An 11,732-nucleotide genomic window follows, 5' to 3' on the forward strand; every position below is an offset into this window, starting at 1 on the left:
GTGTTCACTACGATGCTGGTTATCAACTTGGTTTGTTAAGTCCAGCTCTCAGCTTCATGCTCTGTGCGCGTTCACATCAATTAAGGCGTTTGGCGTCATATTATTCTACTTCCTCACTAAATGGAGCGACAACGGGCTGATTTCAGCCAAGAGCAGCAGGTTGTTTTGATGGAGAGAGAGTATGAGCGATACAAAAGCTTGATCGCAGCCTGAAGCAACAGTGTTGCTGCAAATATGACGAGATGAGGCTGCTTTTAATTTCTGACAGCTCTACATTGCGCTACTTTTAAATATGAAGCTTTATTCATTTAAACTAAATAAACTACAGCAACGACTCAAATTTTACATTTTTATTTTATTGTTTTCATATATTTCACTGATCGCAAATTATGAAATGCGAGTGTGTGTTTTATTGAAAGCGAGGCTGGTGTGCGTATGAAAATAGGTTTCAGTGCATTTTAGGTGCTGTAAATGTAAAAACAGCGGAGTCTCAAGATTTGCGTTTGGGCAACACTGACATAACAGGCGATCGTAACATCGGAATTAATTTATTCATGGCCACATTAAGTGAAATTATTAACTTTACCGATTATCCATCTGATTATCTGTCCTGCTGCGAGCGCGCAACTTCTTTCAGCGGTGACTGTAGGCCTATATAAAAGTGAAATATAGCCTATAGGCCAGGGGTACTCAAATACATTTGTCGAAGGGCCAGAAATTTTCTTAACAGACACCTTGGGGGCCGCACATTCAAATAGGCCTAGATTGAAATTAAATTCACCTTTTTCATCTAATAATTTAAATATTTTTATTTTACTTGTAAGCACATAATTTTTATTTATACACTTCATGGTGTTTTGTATGATATAAAATGAAAAATCTTGACATTATCATATCATTTACATATCATGCTGGAGCTTTACACTGCTGACTTGTATCCTCAGACATGCCCTGTGATTTTCAACTTAAATATGACCTGACCATCACAGGACATGTCTGAGTCTGTTCTCTGGATACAAGTCATTGGTCCTGAAATGTGTGTTTCTCTTCTATAATACACATTCTACATCTCAGAGGCGACGTCTTTCCACACACGGGCTTCCTTCACCTTTCAAACGAGGCAGAGCTCAGTGGGAAACAGTAGGAGAGACACAGGCCGATGGAACCGGGACACAACAGCGGGGGAGAAGCAGGTCGTGCAGCTGTGCGGCGCAGACGTGCACGAAAAAACAATTGCGTCTCATCAAATGCGCACGGCTACGGCTTTTGAGTTGTGAGCGTGCATGACGCGCGGCTACATTGAATGGGTTTGAGTGCGCGCAAAAGACGCTTCATCTGAACGGCCCCCCATGCAAGATGCATTGCACACAGTTGAACCAAGACGGCGGTCAAAATCACCCACGGTCTCTGCAGACAGGCAGGGAAAACCCTGCAGTCCAGCCCGCTCCCCAAACACTCGCGCATGGTGATTTGGGTTCGTTGGCGTTTCTGTATCCCAGTGCACAGGCACACACAAACGCTGCACGGGTGTTTCCATGTCCCAGCGCTTTGACTTACAGGCGCACGGAGCCTGAGAAATACAGTATACAGTGTAAACTAGTAGAACTCAGTCGCGGGTCTGATTGGAAGGTTCGGCGGGCCGGATGCGGCCCGCGGGCCGCCTATTGAGTGCCGCTGCTATAGGCTATAGCCTAATATATAATGAGCTCCTGACGCGAGTCGGATCAACAGCTGAGCAGCGTATTACCTCAGCTGAACATTTGTAGGCGGAGACGCTCAGAGAGAAAGTCAACAGCAGCGGATCAGCTGATCTCTCCCTCCGTACAAACGCTACGTTCTGATCCAGCTCCACTGGACTTTCAAAGTAAAGGTGACGCAGCTGAAAATGAGTTAGATAGGCTAGTGAAACAGCGGCGCTGAAACTCTGAACATAACTTAAGCACAAGTTACCATGGTGATCTAGTCGGGTTAAAAGAGAGCCACCTTTGTAGTACAGAGGGGTGTACTGCGAAGCCAGTTTAGTGGGTTAGCGAGGTATGTTGAGTGTACAGCCAGGCTCTCCTGTAGCCTACTACAAAGGTGGCTCTCTTTTAACCCAGCTAGATCACCATGGTAACTTATGCTTAGCTCATAACCTGGTCCCGACCAGGTTATGTTCAGAGTTTAATCATAAAACTGGCTATAAAAGCGCCGCTGTTTCACTATTGCGTCACCTTTACTTTGAAAGTCCAGTGGAGCTGGATCAGAACGGAGCGTTTGTACGGAGGGAGAGATCAGCTGATCCGCTGCTGTTGACTTTCTCTCTGAGCGTCTCTGCCGAGAGTTGTTCTCCTCACCCGTTGAGCTGAGCGTCAGGAGCTCATTATATATTAGACTATAGCCTATATTTTACTTTTATATACAGTCAGTCACCACTGATAGAAGTTGTTCGCTCGCAGCAGGACAGATAATCAGATGGATAATCGGTAAAGTTAATAATTTCACTTAATGTGGCTGTGAATAAATTAATTCCGATGTTTCGCCTGTTATATTTCAGTGTTGCCCAAACACAAATCTTGAATAAGTCTCCGCTGTTTTCACATTTAAAAAGGTCTTTGTTTATGAGATTTGCTTGTAGCTACAGCACCTAAAAAAACCTCACTGTAACCTATCCAGCCTCGCTTCCAATAAAACACACACTCGCGTTATAATTGCGATCAGTGAAATATATAACAACATAAAACACAATTTAAAATGACAGTTGATGTTGCTCTAGTTTATTTAGTTTAAATGAATAAAGCTTCATATTTAAAAGTAGCGCAAGAGCTGTCAGAAAAATTAAAAGCAACCTCCTCTCTTGTCGTATTTGCAGCAACACTGTTGCTTCAGGCTGCGATTGTGCTTTTTTTTTATATCGCTCATACTCTCTCCATTAAAACAATTGCACTCCTCTGGGCAGCCCGTTGTGGATCAATTTCGTGCAGAAGTTGAATCATATGACGCCAAACGCCCCCTTTGATGTGAACGCGCACAGATCATAAAGCTGAGAGCCGGACTTAACAAACCAAGTTGATAACCAGCTTCGTAGTACTGTGTTAACCCGGGCCGGGACTTGAGGTTTTGTTGAGCTGGAAGATGAACACAAAGCCTGGCCATGTTGAACCTCCTTCGCAGTACAGGCCCCAGGAGAGCCTGGCTTTAGACTCAACACACCTCGCTAATCCACTAAACTCGCTTCAGCCCTCCGTCTCCTTCTCTCTCTCTTCACGCTCTGTGCTGGTGGGGTGCGTTCACGCTCAGCACAACGTCTGAACGGAACAAAGCCCCAATAAGCCCCGCCCCCGCGGGCACACAAGCAGCGCGTCAACGTCACCTTGCGGCCCGGCCCGGAGTTGAAATCGAACGCACCTCTTCTGCTGCGGTCGAGTTGAACCCGAACCGAGTTGAAAACAGTGCCACTGAGCTTCCATAGAACTACATTTATTTTCAATCAAGATTCCAGCGCGGCGGCAGACAATTTGAGCGAGGCGGCCGCCTCAAAATTTATAATGCAGAAAAAACCCTGAGTTTGATGAAGACTCATGACGTCAGTGATGTGACAGTGTAAAGATGGTTGAATGTGCTGCTTTGTTTCTATGAACCAAAGTCCAAACACACTTACACTTCATCAGACCTGGCCTCAACCATTGGACTCCATCAGGCTCCAACCTGAAAGAAGAAGAGAAGAAGAAGCTGGAGTCTTCATGTTGTGATGATACAGAGCAGGAGGAAACATGAGTTGTGTTTTCCCCCTTTCCCACTGGCCAAAAAACCTGTTTAAACCCGCTAACAATCGGCTTTTGGTGGCTGTGGGACAGGCTCACTGACCTGCGTCGACCTGCGTCAAACAACTCAGCAAGTGACGCAGGTTAAAAAAATCGCCTTCAATCAGCTCGGCTCCGATTGGCTTGCAGTGGGAACGCCAGACCCGGGTCAACCCGCTAATGTATGCAACGTCGCTGCAGTCGCGTCTAAAATACAAGACGCTTCACAGGACGTTCAGCGCCAGGGAACAGAAAAAAAAAAACACTGACCATAGCTGTAGTGTTTATGTACACGTAATAGATAACTGTTTTCATGTGGGTAGTGATATGTGTGCTGTTACATTCTGTATTGATGAAAACATCCTGTAGTTAACATCTGAAGTGAAGCTGCATCATTGTGTCCACCACTACTCCCTTTTATAATCTATTATAATATAGTTTTAAACAATTGTTTGATTGATCGCTTGTTTTTTGTTTTATTTTGCTACTTGTTTACTTCGCTGTTTTCTGTCACACTGAAGTTGTCATCAACGTGATGACGTGTCTTAACGTGTCTAAACGCGGGGTGAATGGCCACGCAGCTCTCCAGCTGGAGATCAGACGTGGGTGTTTTGGCCAGTGGGAAAGGAGCGATATGCCGGTTCTAAGCGGGTTGACCTGCATTTAAAAAACCTGCTTTGACCCACTAATTTTAGTTGGAAAGCAGCTTTTGTCTAAAGAAAAGTTTGTCCTCCAAAGGTCATCAGATTTAAAGTGTCATCAGATCAACAGCTGGATGGGATCCTCACCTGAGAGTCTCCAGTCCACAGTGTGGACTCTTCAGTCCACCAGACAGCAGCTTCACTCCTGAGTCCTGCAGGTCGTTGTTACTCAGGTCCAGGTGTCTGAGACTAGAGGGCTGGGAGCTGAGGACTGAGGACAGAGCTCTACAGCTTCTCTCTGAGAGGTTACAGCCGCTCAGTCTGAAGAGATGATCATGAAAAAGAGGACAATAACATTTGTGGTGAAAGGACGGCAAAAGAAAGAAAAAATATCAGTTTGCTCACTGCGAAGTACCCAAACTGCATTTGTCAACTGGGCCAAAATTCAACACTGCCTCTTTCTGCACCGCAAATATCACATCTTTAAAGGGACAACGAGGAGTTTCTATTCGGTTATAAAAAAGTCTCACGTTAATGTGGATGAATCTCCGCTACCCACACTTGTTAATGGGCCCATTTTCGATAAATATATCGTTCTGTCTCTATCGTTATTTTGTTATTATTAGTGGTGGCGGAGATGCTGGTCGAGCCGACCAGCGTTTTTTACTTTCGGTTTCGCAACGAGTCATGAGAATAACGCAGCTGAATCGCCGTTTATGGTCGCAACTACGACGGTATGTGAACCTCTTTGAACCTCTGACTTTAATTCTTGATGAATGAAAACATGAGTCTGTCTTGCGCCGGTCAAAAGAATTTTACGGTGCGCGCGGAGGCTCATAAATGTAGTGTGAAAACGCTTCGCTTTTCCAAAACTCCTCGTTGTCCCTTTAACTTTATTTAAAGCAGAACTATGCAGGATTTCGGCTGTAATTATTGTGGCTCAGAGACACTGTGATGGTTGAGTGACCTATTATGAGGTGAATGGGGTCTAGGCCAATGCGCCCACCCCCCCCCCACTGGCTGAAAACCGCACTTGCAAGATCAGTCCTCCGTCTCGGTGTCCCAAATCTCATCAATGGATAGAACTATCGCGAGAAACTGCCTTACGGCAGTACGAGATAAGAACGCAGATGACGTCATGCATGTCATGAATCGTGATTGGTTTGAGTTCGGAAAGTGAAAATGAAATGTTTAGAAGTTCGGCTTGTGGCTAACACGGAGCTAATGCTAACACGGACACACACACACCATGGATCTTTTATAAGATAATTTAATACATCATGACACACACACACGCCTTCGCGTTTTGGAACCTTTATTCATGTGTGTGTATGTCTGTGTCTTTGTGTCTTTGTCTGTGTGTGGCCGTATTAGCGTTAGCTCCGTATTAGCGTTAGCGCCGTGTTAGCATTAGCTCCGTGTTAGCGTTAGCTCCGTGTTAGCAGGGCTTAGCAAACACCGCTCTCTACCTTCAGCAGTAAACACAAGCACGTGTAGGGAGGGGGAGGAGGTGGTGGCGGCGAGTTTTTTTTTTTTTTTTTACGACAGTGACATGTGCCTCCCAGAACTGTGGGGGAGCCCCGGAGAGGGAAAAAAAGAGAAACAAACGAAGGAGCGAGCTATTTCCAGCCGACTTGCATAGTTCTGCTTTAAAGCAAAAATTCAACACTGATTTCAGTCTATTGTAACAGGTGGTGTGATATGTATAATGTTGTAGAGTTGGCCTGCTGCATGTTATCTTGCTGCCATGGGTAAATGAGGGGTAACATGAATAATGCCTTTGGTAATAGAGCAATTACAGAGGTGTATAAAGTACTTGAAAAAAATAACTAAGTAAAAGTAGAAATACCATAACTAAAAATGACTTTGATAAAAGTAAAAGTCACCCATAAGAAAATTACTCAAGTAAAAGTCTTAAAGTAGCTCACATTAAATGTACTTAAGTATCAAACGTATCTTGTGAAAAAATATACTCAAGTATCAAAAGTACAAGTACAAGTTATTTAGCATAAAAAGAAACCACTTGTTTTGCTTGTGTGTTGTTTTATTTCACTTTCAGGTGAATAGATGTGGAATGATAAAACCAAAAAACACCTGAGCAAACATGTAGAGTGAGTGAATCAAGTGTCAGTGTTTAGCCTGATAAACTGTGGTCTCATTTTAGACATGCATTCATTAGACTTATCATTGTGAGGCCCCAGGAGTATCCGCTGTTTCTGGGCACAATTACCATGGTTACTGCTGTCTCCATCTTTGTTGTGTACAGAGATGGCATGTATGTTTTTTCTGTGTAGGTTACCAAGACATCAAGGAAAACGTCATATAGAATTAAAGTAATTGATATTAGGCTCAAACAGGGGCCAATAAGGCTAGATGTGCTTCATGGTGGGTTAGGTACAAAATAAACAAACACATTTAGGTCGCTTTCACACCAGAGCTGTTTTTAAACGGACCAGGGTTCGTTTCCTGGGAGAGTCCACTTCGTTTGGGTGTAAAAGCTCAAGTGAACCGTGGTGCAGTTCGTATCCAGTGTGAACGCTCACCGGACCAAATGTGGAAAAGTGTCACAATAAACAGTGACACCCTAACACCTCGTAGTCCGTCATCAACGATATTTTCCTCCGGTTGCAGTTTTCCTTTCATTTTCTCATTATCAAATGCTCTGTCTCGCTGCCTGACCTAATCGTCATATTAAACGGCTTGCTGAGAACAATTACGGAAGTAACTGTGCTTATATTATGACAGTCAACACGTCACATAGGCTACGGTGGTGTGTGGCATATGAAATAAAGGGTTAGGAGGGAGGGATTTCCCTTGCAAATCTGTCCAATCAACAAGCACCCTTTGAAAACGACCCAAGACAAATTGTCGCAATATCAGAATTGTTGGACTTCAGAAGTATCTCCATCCATTTAAACACAACTTGATCTCACCTGAGAGTCTCCAGTCCACAGTGTGGACTCTTCAGTCCACCAGACAGGACCTTGACTCCTGAGTCCTGCAGGTCGTTGTTACTCAGGTCCAGGTGTCTGAGACTAGAGGACTGGGAGCTGAGGACTGAGGACAGAGTTTCACAGCTTCTCTCTGAGAGGTTACAGCCACTCAGTCTGAAGAAACAACAACAACCAAGAACATGATTATGTTACACAGCTTGGACTAAATTATTTGAATCGATTGACTCTTTCTACACTTACAGAACTTTGTTGGAGGCTTTGACCACTGGCAGCAGCCTCAGAAGAGCCGCCTCTGAAGCAGAGTATTTCTTCAGGTCAAACTCATCCAGATCTTCTCCTGATGACAGCAAGATGAAACACAAAGCCGACAACTGACCAGGAGACAGTTTGTCTGTGGAGAGACGTCCAGAACTCAGGGACTGTTGGATCTCCTCCACTAGAGAACGATCATTCAGTTCATTCAGACAGTGGAACAGGTTGATAGTGTTTTCTGGAGAGGAAGTCTCTTCAATCTTCTTCTTGATGTACTGGACCGTCTCCTGTGAGTCACTTCCTGTCTGTGTCATCAATCCTTGTAGAAGTTTCTGGTTGGTCGGCAGGGAAAGACCCAGGAGGAAGCGGAGGAACAAGTCCAGGTGTCCATTTGGACTCTTTAAGGCCTCGTCCACAGCGCTCTGGTAGAAAGAGGTCGGGGTACATTCAACTTTTCTTTCAGACTTCTTGGATGTTGGTTGTTGTTGTGACATCAGGTTGAGTCCAGAGTTGATGAAGGTCAGATGGACATGAAGAGCAGCCAGAAACTCCTGAACACTCAGATGGACGAAGCAGAACATCTTGTCCTGGTACAGGCCGCTCTCCTCTTTAAAGATCTGTGTGAACACTCCTGAGTACACTGAGGCTGCTCTGATATCGATGCCACACTCTGTCAGGTCTGATTCATAGAAGATCAGGTTTCCTTTCTGCAGCTGCTCAAAAGCCAGTTTTCCCAGAGACTCAATCATCTTCCTGCTCTCTGGACTCCAGTGTGGATCTGTCTCAGCTCCTCCATCGTACTTGATGCTCTTGAGTTTTAGTTGAACCACCAGGAAGTGGATGTACATCTCAGTCAGGGTCTTGGGCAGCTCTCCTCCCTCTCTGGTCTTCAACAGATCCTCCAGAACTGTAGCAGTGATCCAGCAGAAGACTGGGATGTGGCACATGATGTGGAGGCTTCGTGAGGTCTTGATGTGGGAGATGATCTTCTTGGCCTGCTTATTCTTTCTGAACCTCTTCTTGAAGTACACCTCCTTCTGTGGGTCAGTGAACCCTCTGACCTCTGTCACCATGTCAACACACTCAGGAGGGATCTGATTGGCTGCTGCAGGTCGTGTGGTTATCCAGAGGTGAGCAGAGGGAAGCAGGTTCCCCCTGATGAGGTTGGTCAGCAGCACGTCCACTGAGGTGGACTCTGTCACATCAGTCAGGATCTCAGTGTTGTGGAAGTCCAGAGGAAGTCGACACTCGTCCAGACCGTCAAAGATGAAGACCACCTGGAACTGATCAAACCTGCAGATTCCTGCTTCTTTGGTTTCAGAGAAGAAGAGATGAACAAGTTCTACCAAGCTCAACTTTTTCTCTTTCAGCACATTCAGCTCTCTGAATGTGAAGGGAAATGTGAAGTGTATGTCCTGGTTGGTTTTGTCTTCAGCCCAGTCCAGAGTGAACTTCTGTGTTAAGACTGTTTTCCCAATGCCAGCCACTCCCTTTGTCATCACTGTTTTGATTGGTCGGTCTCTTCCAGGTGGGGCTTTAAAAATGTCTTCTTGTCTGATGGTTGTTTCTGGTCTGTCTGGTTTCCTGGATGCTGTTTCAATCTGTCTGACCTCATGTTCATCATTGACCTCTCCAGTCCCTCCCTCTGTGATGTAGAGCTCTGTGTAGATCTGGTTCAGAGGAGTTGGGTTTCCTGCTTTAGCGAAGCCCTCAAACACACACTGGAACTTCTTCTTCAAGTCAGACTTGAGTTTACGTTGACAAACTGCAGCAACATGTCCTGAATAAACATAAAAGTAGTGTCATTCCTTACAAAAATATGAAATTGAATTCAATAGGCAAGGCAAGGCAAGGCATCTTTATTTATATAGCGCATTTCATACCAAGGCAACTCAATGTGCTTTACATAAAGACAAAACTTTTTCTTTTTTTTTTAAAGAGAAGCATAAAACAGAATAAAAACAAACACAAAAAACAGAGTTAAAAGCAAGAGCAAATAAAAGAAATAGACATGTAGTTTTTCCATGTTAGTGTTAATATCATGTTCAAGAAATCCTCTTACTGCTCTGCAGACACTCAGACAGCTTCTCCTGCTTCATCCTCCTCAGGAAGTTCACTGTGATCTTCACTAATGCCTCTCTGCTGCTCCTCCTCTGCTCTTCATCCTCCTTGTAAAGCTCTGAGCATTCTGGGTAATCTGGACTCAGAGCTTTGTAGATCTTCTTCAGCTCGTTCTTGACAAAAGTGACCATGTTCTCCTCCAGCAGCTGGAACAGAAACTCTATGAGTGACAGCATCAAATTAAAACCATGGAGCCAAGATCCATGTTGGACAGACTGACAATCCACTGGTGTCAAAGTGCAGCATGGAGATGATTGTAATAATAATAATAATAATAATAATAATAATCAGGGGTGCAAACTTGTCACCTTTCGGCGAAATTCGCTGTTTTGGATCCCAAATGGGTCATTTGTGTGATTCGTGTAAATCCACAATAAAAAATTTTTTTAGGGGGGGGGGGGGGGGGTTGTGCGGCGAGGCGTGGCGAGCCAATGCACCTGTCTCTTTAACTCTTTCGCGACCATTGACGAGTAAACTCGTCACAGCCTGCCGAACGTTCACGACCATTGACGAGTAAACTCGTCAAAACCGTTTTTTTACAGATTACGATAATAGACACTCTGAGGTACCCTGTGTGTGAATATGGTAGTCCTCTGATATGTAAAACTGTTTTAAACTAAAATCAAAACATAATGTTTTTTTATAAACTGTGTGATCTTGGTTTTGTTTGAGTAATCTGTCTCCTTGAATGCTGCTCTGGGGACAGCGTGCAGCGCTGTGCGGCTGTCAGCTACAGTGTTGCGACTTTCTCGCTGAATCTGGCGACTTTCCAAACCCTCTTTTGACAAAAGCGACCGACGACAAATCTGGCGAGTTTTTCCGGTGCTGTTACAAACGTTTCTGGTTTGGAGACTCGGATCTGAAAGCCGGTTATCTCTGCTGTTTTCACCGTGCAGCGGAGCGGGCGCTCTGCAGCGGGGGCTGTGACCGGCCGCCCCCGCCCCAGAGCACTCATCGCCGGCCAGTCACACAGCAGTGTCCCGGAGCTGCTGCGCTGCAGCCAGAGACCCGCCCCGCTGCTCTCCACGCTGCCACACCCCCCAGATTTACCTACAAATATATTTATTTAGCCGTAGAAATGATTTGGGAGACGCCACACTGCAGATTACCGGTAAAATGAGCAGATTGCCACTTGACACAAAAGTGCGTTTTTCTCGGAAACTAGAGCGGGAGCTCCGTTTTTGGAGAAACCCAGCTCTCTTCTTCTGCTTCGTACTAACGAACGAAACGGCGGAAAAACTCGCCGTTTTTTCGTGGAGCACGTTGTAAAGTCACTCTTCAACCACGTGAAGACCGTTTGTTTCTAGGTGATGTACAGAGTTCGGTTCGACGTGAGATAAAAGGTAAACAAATAGTCAAAAACATGTGGTCCTGAGTGGATGTGCTGAGGAATTACAGATGTTACTGGTTCAAAATTGCGGGGTTTTTCCTGCACTGCAGGATCGCGTGAACGCGTGTCTTTTCACCACAACTGTTTTCCTCTAGGTGGCAGCACCGTACTAAATACTGCTCAGACGTTTTGGGGCCAATGCTGACACGTCACACAATGTAGCCGCGATTAGGAGTGGCGCTGTTCATGATACAGAATACAAGAGGATGAAAGGAGAACTAGCTGCAGACAGTAAATAATATAGTAGCCTAGTTTTTCAATGACAAAATGTAACGACGGCAGCTACAGTAGACTATAGCCCACGTCTCACTCTCTTTTTTCGGTCATCTGTCTCGTCATCTCCAAAATGTGTTTTTAAAATGAGCCAACTACAGACTGTGCAGTAGTGCCGCAGATTTCTCACTCCGCACCTTGTTTGAGAGTGCAGCTGGATGATTTCTTGTGAATGAACGGGTCTGTGTCACTTTGGGGCTGGGCGATAAAACATAGGTACGGTGTACATTTTAGGACATCCTCAGGATCAGACTTCAGTGTCAGACCTCAGATGAAAAGGTATATGGTCTGAGGAAAACCTCTGTCATACTCGCACCAA

General features: G+C 45.0%; 1 protein-coding gene across 1 annotated transcript in view; it reads right to left on the reverse strand.

Annotated features, from left to right (window-relative positions):
* The window catches only part of LOC310997657 (NLR family CARD domain-containing protein 3-like), a gene marked incomplete at its 5' end in the record, with an annotated part of 366,988 nt that extends 356,774 nt beyond the window's left edge, over nucleotides 1-10,214 (reverse strand). The window contains 5 exons of the mRNA XM_083987438.1: nucleotides 4,571-4,744; nucleotides 7,357-7,530; nucleotides 7,618-9,409; nucleotides 9,692-9,863; nucleotides 10,188-10,214. Of these exons, the coding sequence (XP_083843564.1) occupies nucleotides 4,571-4,744; nucleotides 7,357-7,530; nucleotides 7,618-9,409; nucleotides 9,692-9,863; nucleotides 10,188-10,214 (2,339 nt within the window). The remainder of the gene's footprint in view (nucleotides 1-4,570; nucleotides 4,745-7,356; nucleotides 7,531-7,617; nucleotides 9,410-9,691; nucleotides 9,864-10,187) is intronic.
* Nucleotides 10,215-11,732: the final 1,518 nt, after the last annotated feature.

This window comes from Trachurus trachurus, assembly GCF_905171665.1.
Source record: "Trachurus trachurus genome assembly, chromosome: 2".
Classification (NCBI taxonomy): Eukaryota; Metazoa; Chordata; class Actinopteri; order Carangiformes; family Carangidae; genus Trachurus; species Trachurus trachurus.